Genomic DNA, 22,086 nt, shown 5'->3' on the forward strand with positions numbered 1-22,086 from the left:
TAAGGCCGTGCTTCTCCTATCACTACTCTCAGATCGGCACCTTGGCCTCCTTCCTGTCCCTCCCCGGTCATTCCCCACTCTTCTGCCTTTCTTTTCTGTTTCCACCACATTTCTTACTCCCACCGCCCCCTGCTACCCCAATCCCTAAATTGTGCCCAAAGTCCCAAATTCCTCCGGAAAGCCTTTCAGGGTCTCCATTGGGATCTCTCCCTTTTCGAGTCTCCAACTGCACTTGATGTTAATACTTCACAGTAAACTCATCTTTGTTTTTCAATTCCACTCTGAGTACCTAGGGACGGCGATGTACTAGCTCTGGGCCCCTGCGTTCGCTCCACGTTCGGGGCTGGGCCTATGCTACCGCAGGCGCCCGCTTCCTCGGCGTGTCTGTGTGCGGTAGTGTCCTAGTCGTCCTCCCCTCCTCCTTCGGCATCTGCTCTGCATTAGTCTGTCCCAGGCCTCCGCAGGCGCCGATGATTGAATCATCATCATTAACCAGGGCCTGCCCCCCCATCCCCGGCGGCAGGGGGAGGATGGGGGGGGGGGATAAGATCACTACCAAGTCCCTGGGGGTCCCTCCCTTCCCGCCACCCTCTCCGAGACTCCGCAAAGCCCTGAGAAACTCCCGCTATGGAGTCGGGAGAAGGCCCGCCATCGGGATGAAGCTCCGTAACGCAGATGCGTCAGCCGACCAGGGCGACATTAGGAGGAGAAGGCCCCAGAGGGGCTTCTTTAGTAGGGTCGTCGGCACAGGAGATCGACGACCCTGAGCGGTGGCGGGCGGAGATCCCCCGGCCTTTTGGGGTAGAAGGGGGCAGTCTTTCGCTGGCTCCAGAAGTTAGTCCTGGGGTCGGCTAGGGTCTACTGTGACGGTTACTACAGGAGGTCAATGGGATAGGATCCCTCCCTACGCCCCCCCATTCCCTAATTACGGATTGAGGAGGGGGAGGGGCCAGTGGGGCTCAGGTGAGCACACGGGGAGAAAGGGACATGGGCGGGGCCTTAAAGACGGCCAGCGAATCCGAAAAGACCTAAGCCTTCGTTGCTGGGCGACAAGTCCCGCCCCGCAGGCGGCACCGGAAGTGGCAGGCCGGGATCAGCCTTTAAGATGGCGTCTCCTCAGGGGGGCCAGATTGCGATCGCGATGAGGCTTCGGAACCAGCTCCAGTCAGTGTACAAGATGGACCCGCTACGGAACGAGGTGCAGAGGCGGCAGGGTTACTGCTGTGGTCGGCTGGCGGTGCGAACTGGGGCCGGCTACAGGACGGGCGGTGGCTGGCCGGGCGCCCAGTGCGCCTGCGCAGAGACAGGGTGCCCAGTGCGCCTGCGCGATTGCGGTCGGGTTGCCAAACTCTGGGCTAGGACGCCTGCGCATTGTGCAGCCCACGTCGTGTAGTCTCCCCTGGGAAAGGAAGGTCGAGCGAGTCCATGTGAAGGGATCCCCCGCTGTGCGCGGAGCCCTCTGCTGGGCGGAGGAGGAGTGTCAGCCCCTGGGAGTTAATACTCCGCTGACCGCGCAGGGTGCGGGGCTTGGCCGTGGGATCTGAGCAAAGAGGCGACTCCCAAGCTGGGAAGGCGCACGGGTTGGGCTTGGTGGGGGAAAGAGGGGTGATCGGTGACGGAGGGTATGTCTAAAGGAGGAGGTACGAGTAAAGATCAAAGACCTGAATGAGCACATCGTCTGCTGTCTGTGTGCCGGCTACTTCGTGGATGCCACCACCATCACAGAGTGTCTTCATACTTGTGAGTGCCCTGGACCCTGGGTGGTTCTTCCAGGCCCTAGTCCCCACCAACTTGGCTGCCAGCGTCTGGGCTGCCTGCCCCAAGCATCCTGGCATCCTGCCCAGCCCCTGAACCCAAGTCTCAGAGGGCTGAGAGTCTGCTTTTCTCTTCCTGCAGTCTGCAAGAGTTGTATTGTGAAGTACCTCCAAACCAGCAAGTACTGCCCCATGTGCAACATCAAGATCCACGAGACACAGCCACTGCTCAACCTCAAACTGGACCGGGTCATGCAGGACATTGTGTACAAGCTAGTGCCTGGCTTGCAAGACAGTGAGTGACCAACCTGACTTTCAGGAGCCTCTAGAGGAGTGATGCTGGGTGGCAGGCAGCTGGAGGTGACAAGGGCTTTGGAGGGAATCATGTAGGTAAAGAGGTTGACAGCCAGAGGGACAAAGAGTGAAGGAGGGCTAATACTTTACTTCTGATACTCCACTCCCTTCTAGGTGAAGAGAAACGAATTCGAGAATTCTACCAGTCCCGAGGACTGGACCGTGTCACCCAGCCCAGTGGGGAAGGTATGTCCCTTGGCAGCAAGAGGGTAAAGTAAAGCCCCTAGCGCATTCCTCCTGCCCAGTTTTGCTCTCTGGGGAAAAAGGAGTGTGGAACCTGTTCCACCCTTCTCACTACTCTGTCTTTCTCAGAGCCAGCCCTGAGCAACCTTGGCCTCCCCTTTAGCAGCTTTGACCACTCCAAAGCCCACTACTATCGCTATGATGAGCAGCTGAGCCTGTGTCTGGAGCGGCTGAGGTGAGGGGCAGGTCGTAGGCTGTCTGAAGTGACAGTGTCAATGACCCAGAGCTGGGGAGAAGTGATGGAGTGTCTGTTCCCTTGAAGAGAGTATATCATGGCTCTGGGCAGGGGACAGGGGGAAGGATAAGTCTCTCTAACTTGTGTCTGTTTCCCTCTAGTTCTGGCAAAGACAAGAATAAAAGCGTCCTGCAGGTGAGAGGGGCTGAGGGGAGGGCCTCTCTAAGGAGACTCACCTCTCTCTGGCCCTTCCCTCACACACCTTCTCTTCCCTCTTCACCCCCAGAACAAATATGTCCGATGTTCTGTTAGAGCTGAGGTTCGCCATCTCCGAAGGGTCCTGTGTCACCGCTTGATGCTAAATCCCCAGCATGTGAGTATTCCCTCAGTAGGTTTTCTTTGAGGGGGAAGAGGCTACAAAGGGAGGGGCAGAGTCTAGGGTGGACCAGGGTAGTTCTTGATATGTACAAGAGAAGAGTTCCTAAAAACTGTGCCCCATCTCCCAGGTGCAGCTCCTTTTTGACAATGAAGTGCTCCCTGATCACATGACCATGAAGCAGCTATGGCTCTCCCGCTGGTTCGGCAAGGTGAGCCAGCGCTAAGGCAGTCCTCAGGGCAGGGGTGGGCTGTGGGCCTTTTGGGTAAGAATGCTCCCGCTGACTACTTCTTCCCCTGTTCTCTCTTTAGCCATCCCCTTTGCTTTTACAATACAGTGTGAAAGAGAAGAGGAGGTAGGGGCCAAGCCCCCACCCCATCCCTCTCCCCTTCCTTCCTCAGATATTTATGTGAAATTAACTGCGGCTTTATTTTTTGAAATAAAAACTTTAAAAAAGCATCTCTCTTCTTCCTTCTTGTCCTACCACACACTCATGCTTTGTCCTGTGTCCTGCTTCCTCAGAAATCCTCTGAGTTTCATCAAGAAGGAGGGCCTTGCTATGTCCGTGGCCCCCAGCGAATTGCCAGAGGAGAGGGGTAGAGGACCCTACACATGTAAGACTCAGAAGGTGAGCTAAGTGAAACCAGGCCACCCGCACCAGCTCTTTTTGGTGAAGGGAAGGCTTTCTGGAGGGGAGCTCTCGTGGTCCTTGAGTGTTGCAGCATGTGACACAGTCCTGAGTGAAGGTGTCGTAATTCAGGAGTGGCGAGAGTAGGGCTAGGGTTGGACAGTGGCCACTGCAGGACTGAAGAACAGTGATATGTTAAAGAACAATCTAAACAATTACACTATGGGAGGAGTCTTAAAATTGGTGGAGGGGGGAGCGGGTGTCGTGGGGAGCATGCGGGATAGTCAGCGTTGGAGACCTGGCTGTCCAGACAAGGTTCAGCAAGCCTTCAGGTACCTGGGCTAGGTGAAGTCAGAGTGGGGAGAGGGAGGTTGAGGAAGAGAGGAGCTGGTGCCCAGGAGAGCAAAGGCAGCTTCAAGGAACAGCAGGAAGCAGCAGGGCTAGACCTCCGTTGGTTAATTCAGCAAACATCCCTTGTCTATATGAGCCCAGCCGTGAGCACTGGGCTCTGCAAATAAACCCAGCCAGTATCTCTCTCCACGGACCTCTCAGTGGGGTAGCCAGAAACGTGCCCAACTAGGACAGTAACAGGGAGACTGGAGGCCAAAGCAAGGAGTTTGTGAAGGACGTGATGGGCTGCTGCTGAATCCGGACAAGCGGGATGGAGCAGGCAGCATAAATGTCACCAAAACCTAAGTTTAAAACCTAAATCTCTTGCTGGCTGAAGTCTGACTCCACGAATTCAGTGGGGTCATTGTGCATAGCTGGTGAGGGCTGAAGGCACCAAGCTTCCACGGATGGAGATCAGGTGGCAGAGGACTTGGAGGGGGGCGTATAGTGAAGGAGCCAGGGACTTGAGGGACAAAAACCTAAGCTCGCGACAGGTGTGCAGTCTGCCTGGGCTTCTCCCCCAACAGATGAAGCTTTTAGGCCAAGAGAAAGGCACATGTGAAGAAGAGCCCTGGGATGCGCTGGGCAGGCAACAGGGATGGGGTGGGGACACCGCAGAGCTGCTGGCCTGGCACAATTCCTTCCTGAAATGATCTCCAAGATTCCTAAGGCTTCCCATGTTTAGGGCCTCAGGCCTGGACTGCCTCTCCCCCTCACCCCATACTCAGCTGTCTGTGAAAGCCTAAGTGACACCTCCTCCAGGAAACCCTCACCAGAATCGGGCTTCTTCCATTGCTTTTGGGCCAGTCTCTACACCAGCATATAACTCGGGGGTTTTGATTAATTATATCTATGCCGGGGTTCCACACTCTCTTTTCCCTGAATTTAAGCTCTGGGGACTTGGCAGCTGACAGGAGCACGCCACACTCAGGCTGTTCTCAAGGTGTTTGGGCATCAAAGGGCGTTTTGGAGGAGTGACTCCTTGGGAGAGGTGTGGGCTGGGGGGAAGGAGAGTAGAAACGCCCTGGGAACTTGGGCCCAAGCAGCTGCAAGAGTTGGGTAGTAGTCTGGTTGGGGCTTGGCAGCAGCTTGGCGTCAAGAAGCCCCAGTCAGAAGATAAGGCTGCCTGAGGTCCCCGAGACATGAGGACCAAGCCTCAGGATGAGGCCTTTGACGACGCATGGCTTGTGGCCAAGAAGCAGCGGGAAGGCGGGCAGGCCTGGATCTGGGCGGGGAGCGGCTGCCCCGCCTCGCCCCCAGCTCAGCGGAGTCTTCTTTTTGTCTGTCAGCGGCAGTGGTGGCGGCAGCTGCGGTACATGTCGGCTCCCGCGGTGGCTGACAGAGGCCAGCTGCGAGCTCCGCGCTCGATCTATGGGTCCATTACCCCGCGCCCTAACCTGCCCCACGCAGACCCTGTCCCCCGGGGTCACTCGGTCTCCATCTGGGCCAGGGCGGGTGAATAAGCCCTTGGTTTTCTTGAGCTCCGAGGCCTAGAACGCGCGTGCCGCGTTCAAAGACGGGTCGTGAAGGGTCATCCAGGCGCGCAGCCGGCCCTCTCCGGGGCGCCCTTGACGTCGCAGCTCTGGCTGGAGGCGTCATCCTCACCTGCAGGGCCAAGCCCGCCCTTGCCCCTATCGTCCTTTCTCACCTAGCTGTTTCCGAGGTCCGCACTCAGCTGGGGGAGGAGGCACCAAGATTTGCTCCCATCTTTGGCACAGAGGGGGACCAGTTCCGCTCAGCCTGCGCAGTCTTTCCCAGAGCTTGTGCGGGGGCGGGGAGGAGGAGAGAGGGAAAAGGGACTTCCTTGGAACAGGGGGTGGGGGGGGGTGGGGGGGGGGGGGGGGGGGGGGGGGGTGTCTGAGTATCCTGTCGCTGCCCCATCCCAGCCCTCACATCCCCGGGATCGTGGTGGTTGCGCAGAGTTCTTTGTGAACCAGGTAAAGGGCCGGAAAGAATTCACAGACCCAAGGCCCTAGAAGTATTGAAACTAAAATTTAAGTGTCTGAATCGGTTTACTCTGCATTAACGTTTTCTAAAAGAGAAAATTCCAGAAGTGTGCGAGATGGACGGACGCCCTGCCCCATGCTCCTCTGCCTAGTTTCCTCCCTAAACCCCCACTTCCCTCTCCCTCCAGGAACGGATTTTCCCTGAGCGTGGGGGGAAGAGGCCATCCACAGCCACAGGGGGTTATTCTGAGAATCCCCCAATCCCACCCCCAGTACACTTACAGAATTCAGAGGAATGCATAGGGCGGGAAATCCGGAGACTAAAGGTCATTTATTGAGCAGAGCAGGAAGAGGGGGGTTGATCTGGGGCGGGCCTGGGAGAGGAACCCTCCGGATGAGAGGCTGAGTGGGCAAGGCAGATGAGACATGCGGTGTCAGGGAATGAGAAATAAGGTGGGAGTGATGAAGAAAGGGAATAAGGTGAGAGAGAAGGTGGAGGGATGAGGAAAGGGGGTGGTGAGAGGACGTGTGAGAAAGCATCCTTAAGTGGGAATCTGAGGGCCTTCCCCAGGGAGTCGGAATGTGAGGGTCTCTACAAGGGGAGGGAGCGGAGGACCCCGAAATGTCTGAAGGGACAATGAGAGTAATCAGAGGAGGTGGGAGATGGGAGGGATTTCCTGATAATGCTGGGAGAGGGGTGGACGGTGGTGAAGGTTCATGGTCCATCCATCCGTGGATTGCTCTGGGAAGAGCAATCTAGGGCAGGGAGGGTTGGACAGTGGGGGTGGGAGGTATGGCCACAAGACATGAGCAATGACCGGGCACTGGAGAGCTTTGGCGCTCCCAAGCTGGGTGGAAGCATATGAGACAGAGGAGCGCCCACCCCCCACCCCCAAGCCCAGAACACAGGTTTAATCTCTTAATCTCCCTCATTAATCACTCACCCTCCTCCTACCCCCCTCTGCGGATTCGGTTTCTCCTCAGCTCAGGTTCCAGAGGCTTCGCTGGGAAAAGTCTCCTCCTGTGGCCCCACAATCGTCTGGACAAGTCCCTGGCCACTGGGATGCCCTTGTCGGGCTCTGCTGTCAGCAGCCTCCTCCCTTTCCTAGTCTCTCCTTCCCTCTCCTCCCCCAAACTCACATCTGGGGATCGTTCAACCCCATTGTCCAACCCCCATTATCTGAGCTGGGCTGCAGGGGGGAGGAGGTAGGTGAGAGAGATGAGGGGGAAGAAGGCAAAGGCCCTTCAGGAGAGCCCCACACTCCCCAAGATACTCTAGTAATTGAGAGCAGAGAAGAGATGGCATGACAGCTACATAGAGGATGCATGAGTAAAGGTTGTAGTGTCTGTTTGGTGACAGGCCTGGGACATGAGCTGGGCAGTTCTGCAGCCTCTTGAGACCCTTTTTAATTGCAGATTAAGTGAAACCATCAGGATGGTTCAGTGGATCTCTCCTGGCCCTCCCCTGCCCCCCACCATTAATAACCAATTAACAAGGTCCTGAGGCATCTCAACTTTCTTCTGTGGCTCTGAGCCAGCAGTGGCCCATTCAGCTGAGTGTGTTGCTCAGGCTGCCATTAGGACACCATGTGAGTGTCTGGGTGCGTCTGGTGGATGGGGGGTTGTCACTGAGGGGAGCCCTTTATCAAGAAGACCCTGTGTTTCTCCATCTTCTTGGGGTGGGCAAGGTCACTGCCTCAGGCCATGTGAGGTTCCCTGACCCTCGTTATCGAAGTGCCTTCCGGTCGTTGTCAAGAAGTCTTTGGCCCAGGTGCCTCTGATCTCCTAAGCTCTGGGGCACCACAACTGCAGGCTCCCCATGCACCAGGGAATAGACAGATGGACAGAGGATCACTGCACAAATGGTGGGAGGTGCAGAGGTCTACAGAGAAGGTGACATAATGGAGACTCTAGGAGGGACCAACCCGATTCTTCATAGTACTGTTTGAAACAACTAGAAGAAACCCACAGCAGTGAGTTCCTCAGGAGTGGGGAGTTCCTCAGGAATGGTGGGGCTCCTCTGCCTCTGGGCTGTGAATCCCACCTGTTTGGGGTGTGATATGCCACCAAAACCCTGTTGGGCTTCCACTGGCAGAGCAGCACTGTCCCAGAACTGCCTTTTTCCTACAAAGGAAGGCTTGGGGTGTTCACCTGGGTGTGAGCCCAGGACTGGAATAGGTGTAGGAGAGAAGAGAGAAAGACAGGACACAGATGACATAGGAATGAATATCCCAGGCTTTAGAGTTTGTCCCTGGGTTGACAGAGGTTTGTGTCTCAGGATCTGATTGGGTCCATGAAGCCTGCCTTTCAAGTCACTCTTCTATAGGGAATGACCCTGATGTTCCTGGGCAGTGACCAGTGGCCCCTCCCGCCACTGCTCCTGTGGTGGTTTCTCTGCCTCCCTAGGCTGGGGAACTCCTACTGGAACTACAGGAGCTTAATAAGGAGGCAAAGACAGATCCATCGATTGACAGTCTGATGGAGTAACCAGAAGGCCTTCAATGGAGGCCAGTCTTCACTGGCAAAGACTCCTTCTGGGCAGTCGCACCAGCTCCGGGTTTGCTGTGTGCTCTCTCCTGAGGCCCAGGTCTCCGGACGCTTCTCCATGTGTTTTGACTTCCTCAGGGCCTCTGAGCTTGGTGGGACAGCCTTGGGTCCAGCCAGAGAGCCGGCTGGAGTCTACTCACCTGCGCTTGCCTCCCCATCGCATCCCCACTATTCCCAATTGCAGTCGCTCTGCCCGGCCAGGTCCTTCCATGCCTCGAGTTCCCCCAGCCCCCTGCGCCGCACTAATAACTTCCAGCCGGCAGGACCTCTTTAATAGCATTCTGCAGGAGTGGGGCCGGGACGACAGAGTCAGGTCAAGAGACTGAGGTCCTTCCTAGGTGGGATCGGGGATACTAGCACAGTCTGCTCTGATCTCCCTCCTCGGAATTTTGCAAATCCCCAGCCGTTGGGGCCAGGGAAAGCAATTTTATTGCCGATGAATTTATGAGCCGGAGCGGCGGTTAGGCGGGGCGTCCATGGCACACAGAACCTGGGGGCCGCCCACGAAGGGTCCAGCCCGAGTGTGTACGAGGCCGCGCCTGGCAGCGCGGAGCAGCACCGAGGCTGGGTCTGGTGAGTTGTTCCGCAGACTTCTCTCCGCGCCTCCTCATCCTATGGAAATACCGCTCCCGAGACATCTACCAGCTCCAGAAATACCGAGGCCCCGAGGTGGGGGGGGTGGGGGTTCAGGAGGAGGGGCACACGGGGCTCGGGCCCAGCGTGGGGGCGGGTCCGAGGCGGGGGGCCCAGAACAGGAGCCGCACACTGGGGCCCAGGCGGCTGCGGAGCGGAGCGCAGCGGGCGACTGGACTACCACAGCCCGGCTGGCCATGAGCTCGGGATCCGAGCCCCGGACACCCCCGACACCCTTCAGCATCGCAGACATCCTAGGCCCGCGCGTGGTTCCCCGAGGACCCTCTGCGTCACAGCTTCCAGAGTCGAGCCCGGGTCCCACGTCGCCGCTGTGCGCGCTGGAGGAGCTGACTAGTAAAACTTTCCGCGGACTTGACGGACACGCTCCGCAGCCCTCTGCAGGTATAGCGCCGGCCAGGTCGCGCACTGTGAATTGGCCTTCTCCTCATCTCTCTCCTCCAGGTTCTCGGTCTCAAACCTTCGTTCACCCTGGCCGCCACCCTAATCTGCCCCATGCCCTCAGCCCACGTACTGGGACTTGCATCTCCCTCGCCTCCCCACTTTTCCGTTAGTTCCCAGGCTCCGCAGCCGCTCCTGGAGGCCACCAGCGGCGGGGGGAAGGGCCAGTCTGTCGAGAACTGAGCGACCCCTCGGTACGTTCGCGGTAGTCGGGGTAATCGCGACAGAAAAAGGCCAGAGATGGAGACAAAAGGCCGGAGCCGGAGGCTGTAAACGTGTGAACTAGGGCAAGGGCGGCGGAGAAAGTGCTGGGAGGCGAGGCTCTGGCCCCTCCGGGTGACCAAGCTCCTCTCCTACCCACTCTCTTCTCTAGAGGGCGCAAGGAGCAGAAGGTCCTTGGAGTGGCAAGGGGCCCGGGACTCCACACTCCACCTTTCCTTGCCCTTTGTAAGCCCCCTATCTCCCTTTTGGGCTGGAGGAGGGGGCGTCCGTGTCACTTAAAAAGGGTAAGCCGAGAGGGCCCTACAGGACCCACGAGTCTAAAGAAGGACACGATCTGGGTTCTGTTACACTCACCATGCCAGCTTGGCTGCCTCTACTCTGACCAGGGCTGGCCCCCGCCTCTGGTGCCGGCCCCAACCGGCAAGCCCCCTCTACCAGGGGCTCCGGAAGGCCTCAAAGGCCCCGCACCAGACGGCCTGTCTCTGCACCAGGTCTCCTCTGTCCTGTCCCACCCTCCTCCCAGGCCTCCGTCTCCCCAGGATGCGCTCAGCCTGCTGCCTCCCGTACTCCAGTGGCCAGTTCCACTTTGTGCCCCGCCTCGCCTCCCCCACTGCCCCCCGCCCCGCACCTCGGCTTGACCCCCCGCGCAATTCAGTAAGGGACCGTGGTTCTGGGTGACGTCCGCCTTCTCGCTCCGCTCACCCCAACCCTGGCCTGACCCCACCCCCAGCTCTTCCTCCCGGGCCAAGCCTGATTCCCGCAGGCTGGAGGCTGACCCCCGCCTATCCCCACAGGCCGCGCCGCCCCGGGCGCTCTGAGCCTCGGCCCCGCCGGCCGCCGAAGGCGAAAGTCACGCACGGCGTTCACGGCGCAGCAGGTGCTGGAGCTGGAGCGGCGCTTCGTCTGCCAGAAGTACCTGGCGCCGTCGGAGCGCGACGGGCTGGCAGCGAGGCTGGGCTTGGCCAACGCGCAGGTCGTCACGTGGTTCCAGAACCGGCGCGCCAAGCTCAAGCGCGACGTGGAGGAGATGCGCGCCGACGTGGCCTCGCTGCACGCGCTGTCCCCCGAAATCCAGTGCCGCCTCGCGCTACCCCACGGCGCCCCAGGCCTCGGCCGGCCGGACTCCGGGCCGCACCTGTCAGACGAGGAGATACAGGTGGACGATTGAAGGCAAAGCCGCTTCCAGGGCTCGGGCCGTGGATTTCTCGCCTCGGCGCTCCTGTCCGGTTACCCCGTGGAGGGAGCGCGTCGATCTGGGCCTCTTGGGCTCACAGACCAGACGCCTGCCTTTCCCAATTGTTGAGAATAGAGTCGAGACTCCGCCACACCAGGCCTCGGTTCTGGCGCCCGGAGCAACAGGAGCAAAATCTGATTACTGCGCAGATTCCGCGCTCGGCGCTGTGCCGAGCCTTTAAACGCGATGTGTCCTTTAATCCTCATAGCAACTCCGTCAGGTAGGTGATATAATTGTGCCCGTTTTACAAAGGAAGAACCCCTAGGTCAGGATTTGGACCTAGGCATCCAGCTAGGCTTCAGAGCCGGTGCTTGTCAGCCCCCTGCTCTGGAGACTCCCGGCTGAGGGGAAGCGGATGGGACTCTAGCTGCGGCCACCCCTCCGCTACTGGCTGCCTTTGGTCGCAGGACTGTACCGGGCCTTTGATCCGCCGCCGCCTCGGAGACCTTGCTTCTAACCTCTAGGCCGGCTCCAGAGGGACCACGTCGTGCCCGACTCTTTCTTCTTTCCCCACCCTGAGATCATTTGTTAATGGGGTCCTGACCCTTCTCCCCACTTCCGCCGCCGAAGGAACCCTACGCTGAGACAGGCGCGCAGGGAGAGGGGACAAACCTCTACTTCTGGGACCTCCGCCCTGCACTTGGGCGGGGAAGGTTCCCACCAGGATGGTAGCGGTGGCGGGACAGTTGGGGAGGCTGGCGGGCCTGCTGAGGCAGAGCTTGGAGTAGAGGCCTCGGGGTGGAGACCCCAGTCCACCCCTCCTCCCCCAACCCCGTGGACATTTCTGAGATTAATTTATTCCGCTGGTGATTAATCACCCTCCTGCAGTGTGGTGGGGACGGAAGGGGAGCACTCAGTAGCTACAGGCTGTCCCCAAGCCCAGCCACCCCACCCATCTTCAGGAGACCAGGCTTAGGCGCCTTTCCTGCTTCCCCTTGCTCTCTCTCAGTCCTTCCTCCCTCCTCAGATCTTCCCATGCTTCTGCCCAGAAGCCACAACGATGATCTGGGAATAATCCATCCAGGGTTCAAGGAGGGTCAGCTGGGACCTCAGATGCAGGTGGAAGTCCCAGGAGAGGATATTTCAGGGAGGGTGAACAAGGCTGGAAGGCAGAGGGGAACCTGGCATTTTCAGACAGCAGCTACCACTTACTGAACACAGTTCTAAGTGCTTTGCATGGATTAATCTTCACAATAACCCCATGAGATAAGAGAGTTTAACTTTAAGGATAAGGAGACTGAATCACAGAAGCCCAAGGAAACTTGGTCAAGTCATGAAGCTTGTAAGTGGTGGGGCTGGGAGTAACCTGCTTGCTTGTCAGACTCAGGAGCTCATGCTTCTGGCCATTACAGGTTCTGTCCCTATAACTGTGACTGGGCCTAATTGAAAGAAGAAAAGGGTTTACAGAGAGAAGAGAGGACACGGAACCAAAGGTAGGAATTTAGGCATTGTACTGTAGACAGAGCCTGGTCCTTGGAGGATTTTGAGGAGAGGCATGAGAGCAATGTTTAGGGCAGGCTAATCTGGCTGCATGTGCAGGGTGGACCAGAGACTGGCAGGGACCTTAGGAAGGTGTATCTCTGGCTACTGCAGAAGGTAAGAGCTGAGAGAATTAAGGGCCAGATGTGGAGGGGGAGGGAGGTTGTTCCAACAGAGGAATATTCCCCCAGTGACCGAAGATTGCATGAGTCAATGATGACCTCACAAACCTAGGCAACTGGAATACAAGTGGCATCTTGCATAGAAACACACAATGTCTATTAGTGTAGAGCTAAGAATCTGTCAGCCATTATGTACAAAAAGTATTCCTTGCCCCTGTGTTGCCTCTTCGGCACACATATCTCCCCTGGCGCCTGTTCAAGGTCCTTTCCCTGTTCCCTTGATCCCTCTGTAAAGGCTGCCTCTCTGGAACCTTTAGATTAGGGTGAGCAACTCATTCCTGTTTGCCTAGGACCTTCCCAATTTTTGCACTGAAAGTCCCACACCCCAGGAAACCCCTCAGTCCCAGGAAAAACCAAGATGCTTCCAGCTCTGGGGACTCAGAACTCAGGCTGCTGCGTCAGAACCCTACCAGTTAGCAGTGTGAACGTGGGGCAAAATGGGAGCAAGGTGTCAGGAGTCCTTTGGCTGTTGGAGAAAATTCAAGTCCAGGATAGGCTAAGAGGTACTGAGGAAGGGACATTTCTTTGAGAGGCTGGAAGGGCAAGGAGCCAGCTCAGCCTGAAAGCAGAGACACCACACAATAGTGGTGGGTAGCCAGGAGCCCTAGTGGAATCCCCAAAGCAGAGAAGTAATCCCCTAGCCCAGAACAAGAAGGCCAGATGGACTGGCCTCTTATGGAGTCACTGATGTAATCATCCCCTAAACAAACACAACCACCTCTCCTCAACCCCACTCCCCAACCAGGCAGAAGCAAAGAACTCCTGGGGCCAATAATTCTAGTTAGGAAGGTAGGGTCCGGGGGAGTTAACTGACTCTGAGCCATAACCCTCTTCCACTTGAGGCTTCCTAAATTCTAGCCCAGTGCTGCCACCTCTTGTAATCAAGCCTCAGATAAACCAAACTCAAATCGGTATCACCAAAATGGCCTCTGGATGGGTGTCTCCTCCTCTAGGTCCTAGAGCGCCGCTTCTCACTGTTAGGGCACTCAGGATCACCTGGAGGGCTTACTGAAACACAAATGGCTGCGCCTCACCCCTGCAGTTTCTGATTTAGAAGGTCTAGGGTGGGGGCCTGGGAATCTGCATTTGCAACAAGTTCCCAGGTGAGGCCGATGCTGCTGGTCCATGGACCACACTTTGAGAACCACAGTCCCAGGAACTCTTTATTTTGTGAAATAAGCAACAATTCACTCATACTCCTCTCTTCCCACTGTGGGGTTCATGAATATGTAGGACAGTTGCAGATAAAAATCAGTTTATTTAACACCCACTATGTCCCAGGCACTTGGTAGGTATTTTCTCACACTTTCTCTTTTAGTCCTCACAACAGCCCTGTAAGGTAGGGATTGCCCCCATTTTATGGATGAGGGACCTGAGGCACAGATGTTGAGAGACCTGCCCAAGGTGGCCCAACTAGTAATGCCACACTTCATCCTGTGATAGAGTATTTAAGGGGCCTGCAACCATAAACAATAAAAAGAAGTTGGGAAACCCCTATATAAAAGCAGGTGTTCCAACACCTCCTATCTCCGGGTGCGAATGGAGTTGAGCAAGACCCAAAGGGCAACAAGAATCATTCATCCTGATGAATGGTTCCTCTGGGAAAGGCATTCTGGGAGGCCTAAAAGTCCCCTGCAGATCCACATTTAAATAAATTGAGAGTCCCAGGTGGGCTAGGAAGGAACCAGCCAGGGGCAGTTGCCAGGATCTTAACAGGAGAAACCAAAGGAGATGATTCTTATACAGGAAGTAATTATAGCCTTCTTTGGGGGCAGGGACCCTTGGTGGAAGAACTCAGTACATTCACACGGGGAAAGCTAGTTACAATGCTCAGTGCTGGAGGGGAGAAAGCATGGCCAAGGTGGCAGCAGCCTGGGCACCTGCTGGGGCCCCACTGGTGGGAGACCAGCAGTGAGGGAGTGTGGAGATGTTTGGGCTCTGCTAGCTCCCTGCAGGAGGTGGTAAGGGACTTCTCAAATGCAAAACCTTTGGTGAATCTTCTAGCAGTGGGAGGAGGTGAGCACCAGTCCACTGGGCAGAGGAGAGGTCAGAACGTGTATAGACATGTGGATAGGAAACAGGGCATGTGGAGCTGGGGCTAGAGAAAACAGGGCCAGAACTGGGATTAGGAAGAGGTGAACATCCACCCAGCTGAAGGGTGGGACTCAGGCCTTCCTCATCACTGTGACCCCATTCCTGAGCACAGAGCTCTGGCTGGCCAGTGAGTCCCCAGGGTCAAGAAGCAGAACGAGCCCCACATGCCCCCTCTGCTGGGTCTGTCGTAGTCTGAAAACCTGAACTTTTGTACAGATCCTTTCTTGAGGCTTTTTAAAATATTTCCTTACCGCCCCCAAAAGAAGCCATCTGCTTGAGAAGCAGAGAAAGGCTGTTTCAGTGGACGCAAGGCTCCTTTCTCTCATCAGAAAGTCTCTGTGGCAAGAGGAATGACTGCCAGGGGTGTCTTTAACTCTGGTATGAGAGTATAAGGTCTCAAAATATGCTGCGAACTGCTGGCTCACAGTGTCTCTCATCTCCGTGCACACAAGGCCTTGTCCTAGGAGGCACAGGTCCTTCTTCATCTGGCCTGAGGTAGATGCTGAGGTCCAAGTCCCAGGATGCCCGAGTCCTTTGAGGGGTCCTGGAGCTGGAGAGGCTGGGGTCTTCCACTCTGAGTCTGGGGAAGGGGCCAGCTGGAGTGGCTCGGGTGCCATGGGGGATAATGCGAAGGTGGAGACAAAAGCCCAGGGGGCCTTGGAGCAGCGCTTCGAGGGCGACTGAGGGAGAGGAGGCCTGAAGCCCCCAGCTCAGCATGGAGAAATGGCTGAGGGAACCCAGTAGACAGAGGTGGCGCAGGGATTCCTCTTCGCTGATCCTGCTGAGAATGGGGGTGGGGGAGCACCTGATACTCTTTCCCGGGAGCCCAGCAATGCCCCTCATTCCACCCACTCCTGGCGGTGCTTGGTCTTGCCATCCCAGCCAGTTCTCCCTGCTGCCCTCTCAGCATGAGAATGGGCCTGGCTCCCTTACCAGAGAGAGTTGCAGAAGGCAAGAGTGGAGCTCTCGGGCTGCGTCAGGCTGGGATCCGCCTCTCAGAGTCTCCTGGAACACAGCAGCCGCCTCCTCAAAACGCTTTGGTCCCAGAGGGATTAGAAAGAGGAAAGTTTAGGTGTCAACAGGGTCAAGGAACTTAAAACTAGCCCCTTTCCCAAACTGGCTCCAGCTTCTAGTACCACTAACATGGTGACATTGTGGTACTAGGAGCTTAACATACTAGAAGACTTGAATGTAGACCCGATCCACACTCTATCCCACCCAAAGTCCTCTTCAGCCTCCAACCTCACACCATTACCTGCAGTCCCATTAAGGCTTTGCCTAGGCGGAAGAGGCCCCGGGGCCAGCCGGGCCGCAGGGTAAGGGCCACCTGAGCATCGGCCAGGGCCCTCGCTGGCTGACCCAGCCGCTCATGGCAGAAAGAGCGATTTCCAAATAACCTGATAAAGATAAGGTGACCAAAAGTCTGGGTCCTCAGCACCCTGCCTTGCCCTGACCTCCCAGCACAGTGACCAAGCCCCTACCTACCGGTGGTCCCGGGGGTTGAGCTTCAGGGCCTGGGTGAAGAGGACCACAGCCCTCTGGTAGAAACCATTCTGGGCAAAGCTGGTACCCAACTCTGGGGAGGAGAGAGGGTGGGAAGGGTCAGATAGGGCTACCCCACAGGGGGTGGGGTGAGGAAGGAGAGAGAAAGACTCTCACCTGCCAGCTTCTGGCTCTGTTGTAAGGCAGCTGCCAGCAGTCCTGGAGATGCCTGGGGATAGGGAGCAAAGAGAGGCAAGACTTGAGGCCTCAGCCTCCCCAAATCCTCCTTTGTTTGAACAGTTAAGATTGCAGTTAGCATCACCCAACTCATGTAATTCTCATGACAGCTCTGCAAGAGGTGTCAGCTCTACCTTCCTGCAGAGGAAACTACTTAGGGTCAGGGTGACAGTGATGGAGCTTGACTCCAGGTCTCTTAATCCTAGGGCCAGAGAACTCTTTCTACTGGTCACTGCCCTCATGCCTTAGATCATGTGACTTCCCAGATCCCTCTGGCACCCCTTCCACTGGTTCCACTTGAGGTTCTTCTGCCCATCTCACCTCTGCCTTAGGACTCTGCCTGGGGCTGTCTTCTCTTGGAGAGCTCCCTTCCTCCTGGCCCATCTTCTCCTGGGGGCCCAGGCTCTTGCCTTGGGGCTCCTGGCTCAGTCCCTTCTCTCTGTGGGCACTGGGGGGCCAATCCCCAACTTTGCGCAAAGCCAGAGACACAAAAGTGCTAGATAGATCCAGTGAGTCCTGTGAGCAGAAAGGACAGTTAGGGAGGGGGTGGGGATGAAGTATGTCCTGGAGAGGGGGAGGGGAGTGGGGTGTGGGCAGAGACCAAGAAGGGAAGGAAGGGGGCTCTCACCTCTTCCTCACCACACTGTCCCGGAGCTGGGTTCCCAGGGCTGGATGGGGGGCTCCCATCCCCATCTGCGGTACCCTTGGCCTGGAGGGAAGGTGGACAGGTACAGAATTGGGATCATCTTGAGCCTTCTCAGCCCCACCTTCCTGGCACTTGGTGCTCTTAGTACCTGCCTGTAGACACTCACCTTGGGCTCCACACCGTCCTGCTCCAAGCGCTCCTGTCGCTTTCGATCCTTTTGACGCTGCAATAATAATAAGTAGGAGGTATTTTGAGCACTGTACTTAAGTACACACACACACACACACAATTTGTATCTTGAAACTAATTCTTCATGTGTACAATACATACTATATGTCATGTACTGGGCTAAGAATTTTGCATACACTGACTTTATTCTTGCAACTCTATGAGGTAGGTTTTGTTATCATCCTCATTTTACAGGTGAAAAAGCAGACAAGAGAGTCACCAGGCAGAGGTCTCACAGTAAGAAGGAGGCAGCTTCCAACCCAGGCAGTATAGAGTGACTCCAGAACTACTGCACCATAAGGCCTCCGGGTGACCCTCCAGGCCCTGAGCCCCCTGGGCCCTGCCGGCAAAAGGATCCACTGCAGGCCCCCTTGAGTTCTCTCCTGTTCTTGCAAAACTTCTCTCTTTCCCTCCCCCAAATCCGTCTGGGCTCCCACTCTTTCGCCCTCCAGCTACCTTCTTCTTGAGTCGTTTCTTCTCTGCTTTCTGTTTCATGCGCTCCTCCTCAGCCACCAGCTCCTCAGCCAGGCGGTTGGCTTCCTGGAGGACGAAGGGCAGGTAACAGGAACAGAGAGAGGGAATGAGAGAGAAAGCAAAAGGGAGACAAGTAGTATGGAAGGATCTTGAAAGGTACGAATCAGGGGAGAACAGAGATAATGGGCACATGGGATTGAAAGAACCCTGGGCGAAGGTGAAGCCGCTTCTGACAGTCTCACCTCTTCAGTCACCAGGAGCTTCTGGGGCATGGCCACCTGGAGTAGGCTGTCTGAGCCACTGGCGAAGGATGCCGAGGCAGAGGGGCTTTGAGGGCGGGTCTTAGACCCTTGGGAAGGGTACAGGAAGGACTTTTGGAGACCACAGTAGGTGCCCACTCCCTCAGCCCCCTTGCCCCTGTCACTCTGTCCAGTCGTTTCCCCCTCATCACAGAAATGGTTCAGGAGGTAATCTGTCAGGAAGGAGAAAGAGAAGGGAAAGAAAGAAGAACATGAGAGACAGGAGAATCTGAGGGCCAGCCCTCCCCAGGGTACCAGCCTCGATCCCTGGGCCCGGCCCTGCACTCCCCACCATGGTGCCACAGCTGCAGCCGCCCGCTGCTCCCATCCACATGGATCCGGTGCAGGCCCTGGGGGTCACTCTCCACAAGCCGTCGAAGAAAATCCTCTATGCCCTGGGAGGGGGAGGGGAGGGGAGGCTGGTGTTGTGGGGAGCTTTGGGAGAGAGCAAGAGGTTTGGCTGGATTGACCCCTCCACCTTGGCAACCACAAACCAGCCACCCAGCCCGGAGAACCTTAACTGGCCAACCTCTCCCTGCTCAGCACCTCAAAGCACGCTGTTCCGGCTTTCATGGCGCATGACCTCTCTTCACTACTTTCCTGCCTTCCCAAGGGTTGAGTGTGATGCTCAGCCCAGCTTTCTCCACCATCCAGGATCTCCTCCCCTTGGCCTGCCACGAGGTCAGCCACACTGAGGCCCTGAAATGCAGCCCTCTTACCTGCTCTTCGAGCTAATCCCCCTGTCACATCCTTGAATGTGAACAGCCCCATATAACCCACCCTGGAGTTACCTCACACTTAAGTGAGTGCATCAGGTCCTGGCTGGCCTCTCCTCTACTCTTCGTCTGTTTCTCCCCAAAACCAAGCTCTCAGCAATCACTCCCCTCCTCAAAAACTTCCAGTAATCCTCCACTGCCAGGGCCACAGGTAGGATTGAAACTAGCTCCTCAGCCTGAGATTTGGAGCCTTCCAAAAAACTGACCTTGCCCATCCTCCCTTGAAATTCTCCCCCACTTAGCTGCCATCTCCCTTCTGCCACCAGGCTCCTTCTAGCCTTGGGGTCTTTCCCCAGCTGTCCCCAAATCCCTCCTGGCTTTGAGCTTCTTTTTCACCACATCTTGTCTCTTCTTCAAGGTTCAGTTCAAATACCATCTCCAATCAAAGCCTTCCACTCAGACCCTTTCATCTCCAGTTGTCTCTGCCCTCACTCAACCAAGCTGCATTCACATAGTCTGTGTTATACAATTTAGAACATTATTATTCATTGCTTTTTATTGCTCTCTTAACTGGCGAGGCCTCATGGAACTGGAGAGCACACTGTGCTGGAGTGAAGCTGCTTGCATCTTAGTTCTGGCTCTGCCACTACCTGGCCGTTTGATTTTGGACAAATCATTTAACCTCTCTGTACCTCAGCTTCCTCATTCACAAAATGAGGCAAGACTCTTCAAGGCTGGGCCTGTGCGTTCTTGGTTCTGATGAGAATTGTTTCCTCAGTTAGTGTAAGCTTCAGAGGACAGGAATCATCATGTCCCTATGTGGCCTAATCAGAGCCGGCCCCTGACTAGGTGGTGGCTCACTGACTGAGAAACTTAGAAGCCACATGAAACTCCTGAGCTCGACTATAATGCATAGGTAGGACTTCAGATCACTGAAGGATAATCAACTTTCTAAACAATTCTAGATCCAGGGCTCCCCTCAGGAGATAGTCCTGATGCAACGGAATTTTCATTTACACTGCTGGGCACTGTCAACCAGCCCTTTTCTCAAATTCAATTTCCTAGTGGGTTTATTTCAACCTCTTTACTGGAACTTATGCATAGATAACACATGCTCTGGGCCCATTTTCGGCAGCCTCCCTGGGATGTGCCACTCAAATATATAATGTCTTTCCTATATCTTCCACTGTTCTCTTCCTCCTCAGCCCACTCTGGCCATCATAAAAAATAAAGGACTTCCTTGACCCTCCTCCTCTCCAAACACAGTCTATGCTATTCTCTTAATGCACTATGTGGCCATGCATGATCTGGCCCCCCAAAACCTTCATAAATCATCTCCTACCCTCTTTTCACCCTCCTCCAGCTACAGTGCTCTGCTTTGAAGTTTGCTTCCATCTAAGGGCTGTTTTATGTCTTATTTCCTTTGCCTGGAATGCTCTTTGCCCAGTGAGTGGCTCATGCCTTTGTCCCCTTCAGATCTCTGCTTAAACCTTCTCAGGGAGGCCTTCTCTGATCACTGCTTTTAAAACAAGAAACCTCTCAACTCCACTCAGCACTCCCTATCCTTCTTCTTTGCTTTATTTTTCTTTGCACTTCTCATATTTGACAGACTATATTGTTTGTTTATTGATTGCCTGTCCCCACTAGATACTTCTAATTCATTGACTACACAGATTTTTGTGTGTTTGGTTTACTATCTTCCCCATGCCTAAAACAGTGCCTAGTACATAGTTGGCGCTCAATGAGTGTGTGCTGAATGAGTAAAGGCAGAGAGATTGGTGAGGAAGCTAATAGAGATGCAGCCAGGAGCTGTATCTGAAGAATCCTGTGTGACTCAGTGAGTTTGGACCTTGTTCTGTCAGTGATGGGAGTGGACCTGATCTGGGGAGTGATACTCAAATGAAATACTGGGCAAGGAGATGAGTCTCGGGGTGGAATGTTTCGTTAGAAGGCTATTACAACTGTTCAGGGCAGAGAACGAGTTCTTGAACTAAGGCAGTGGCAGCGGGAGCAGGAATGGAAATGATGGGTTTGATTCAAGAGACAATTCAGAAGCAGCTTTTAGTAACTGCCTAAAGAGGTAAAGGACAGGGGAGGATTATATAGAATGATTCTCAGATTTCTGGATTAAACAACTGGATGGAAGTTTGTGTTATTAACCAAAACTAAGATTAGAGGAAAAGCAACCAATTTGCAAAGATGAATGAACTTCTGGACTTGAGTTTGAGGTTTTAAAGATAACCAGGAAGCAACTGGACGTGTAGCTTTTCAGCTCCCAAATCTGGTTCTGTCCCTGCCTCAACAACCCTATCACCTACTTGAGGACATCCAAACCCGTGTGCTAGACAAGGCCTTTCAAGCCACTTGTTGCCTTCTTTCCTGCCTCATCTCTTAAGGTTTCAACAAACCCTCCACTCAGGTCTCATTTCAGTGAAGTTCTCTTAACTTTTCCTTGCGTTAGTGTCTTTGCTCACACTGTTCCCTCTGTTCATAATATCTTTCCCCACGGAACTCCTACCCACTCCCCAGTGCTCAACTCAGAGACCCTCGTCCACCCAACCCTGCCCACTTCAAGCACTTATCAGGGCAGCGTCGTCCCGGCCCCCAGCATCCGTTCCACTCCACTCGCCGTGCGCTACGCCTCTCCAGAACCCCTGGAGCCCAGCGCGGCGCCCGCCCGACCGTGGAGGGACTCAGCACAGCTGGCTGAAAAGAGGCAAGACCGAGATAAACACGTAGAGGGGGAGCTAGAGGTTGCTTTACCTCTTTGCCGTAGTCCTCAGGACCGAATTCCTTGCAGAGTTTGGGGACAGCAGCGACCCCCAGCGGGCAGCCAGACAGCAGAGGGCAATCTACAGGAAAGGAAGGCGGGGGCGCGTAAGGCGGAATGAGGGTCGATGGACCGGATCCCTCCGCCCACCCCGTGAAGCACAAAATCCTACTGAAGACAGACAGACCCAAGTGGGGCTGGCTCTGGTCTCCTGAAGCCCTCTTGTCTTGTCACACCAGCTCACCTAGCTTGATCCGCCCCACAGTCTTCGGAATCGGCGCCATCTCCCGTCAACAGTGACTCGAAAGTGAAAGAGTCTCGTATTTGACACCTGCCGAAGGGCGGGGTAGGGCGGAGTAGGCAGCCATCTTTGTTAGGGGCAGAAGCCTCGGACGACGGAGCGCGAGAGAGTTCATGACGGTCCTGGCGGCTCCCGGGCAAGAGACGATGGCTCTAGGGGTGGGGCGGAGTCCCGGCTACCGCGGGCGTTGGGCGGTGCGGGGAAGTGGGAATCGTTA

At 55.7% G+C, this 22,086-nt stretch overlaps 3 protein-coding genes across 8 annotated transcripts; 2 read left to right on the forward strand and 1 right to left on the reverse strand.

Annotated features, from left to right (window-relative positions):
- The first annotated feature begins 1,069 nt into the window (after window positions 1–1,069).
- Window positions 1,070–3,361, forward strand: PCGF1 (polycomb group ring finger 1). The gene is made up of 9 exons (XM_046660320.1): window positions 1,070–1,198; window positions 1,635–1,740; window positions 1,897–2,049; window positions 2,223–2,294; window positions 2,421–2,526; window positions 2,688–2,721; window positions 2,813–2,899; window positions 3,033–3,113; window positions 3,214–3,361. The coding sequence occupies exons 1-9, from the start codon at window positions 1,106–1,108 to the stop codon at window positions 3,259–3,261; spliced, it is 780 nt and encodes a 259-aa protein (XP_046516276.1). The 5' UTR covers window positions 1,070–1,105; the 3' UTR covers window positions 3,262–3,361.
- Window positions 3,362–7,492: 4,131 nt separating this feature from the next.
- Window positions 7,493–17,757, forward strand: LBX2 (ladybird homeobox 2). 4 transcript variants are annotated; one of them, XR_006888475.1, is made up of 3 exons: window positions 7,493–9,448; window positions 10,522–11,181; window positions 17,505–17,757. XR_006888475.1 is itself a non-coding variant. In XM_046660317.1 (2 exons), exons 1-2 carry the CDS (start codon window positions 8,890–8,892, stop codon window positions 10,893–10,895), a joined length of 933 nt encoding a protein of 310 aa, XP_046516273.1. In that variant the 5' UTR covers window positions 7,493–8,889; the 3' UTR covers window positions 10,896–13,621. The 4 variants fall into 4 exon arrangements, 1 of the variants encoding a protein (XP_046516273.1); XR_006888473.1 differs by lacking the exon at window positions 17,505–17,757 and adding an exon at window positions 11,369–13,621; XR_006888474.1 differs by lacking the exon at window positions 17,505–17,757 and adding an exon at window positions 12,314–13,621.
- TTC31 (tetratricopeptide repeat domain 31) lies at window positions 13,768–21,925 on the reverse strand. Of its 3 annotated transcripts, none has more exons than XM_046660313.1 (13): window positions 21,813–21,925; window positions 21,562–21,650; window positions 18,375–18,477; window positions 18,026–18,255; window positions 17,766–17,849; window positions 17,248–17,304; window positions 17,064–17,144; window positions 16,757–16,951; window positions 16,376–16,427; window positions 16,202–16,292; window positions 15,972–16,113; window positions 15,650–15,751; window positions 13,768–15,494 (listed from the first exon to the last, which is right to left on the reverse strand). In XM_046660313.1, exons 1-13 carry the CDS (start codon window positions 21,850–21,852, stop codon window positions 15,198–15,200), a joined length of 1,563 nt encoding a protein of 520 aa, XP_046516269.1. In that variant the 5' UTR covers window positions 21,853–21,925; the 3' UTR covers window positions 13,768–15,197. The 3 variants fall into 3 exon arrangements, with proteins under 3 accessions (XP_046516269.1, XP_046516268.1, XP_046516271.1); XM_046660312.1 differs by having other exon boundaries at window positions 13,768–15,497; XM_046660315.1 differs by lacking the exon at window positions 21,813–21,925 and having other exon boundaries at window positions 13,768–15,497; window positions 18,375–18,517; window positions 21,562–21,647.
- Between the last annotated feature and the right edge of the window lie 161 nt (window positions 21,926–22,086).

This window comes from Equus quagga, chromosome 5 (assembly GCF_021613505.1).
Source record: "Equus quagga isolate Etosha38 chromosome 5, UCLA_HA_Equagga_1.0, whole genome shotgun sequence".
NCBI lineage: Eukaryota > Metazoa > Chordata > Mammalia > Perissodactyla > Equidae > Equus > Equus quagga.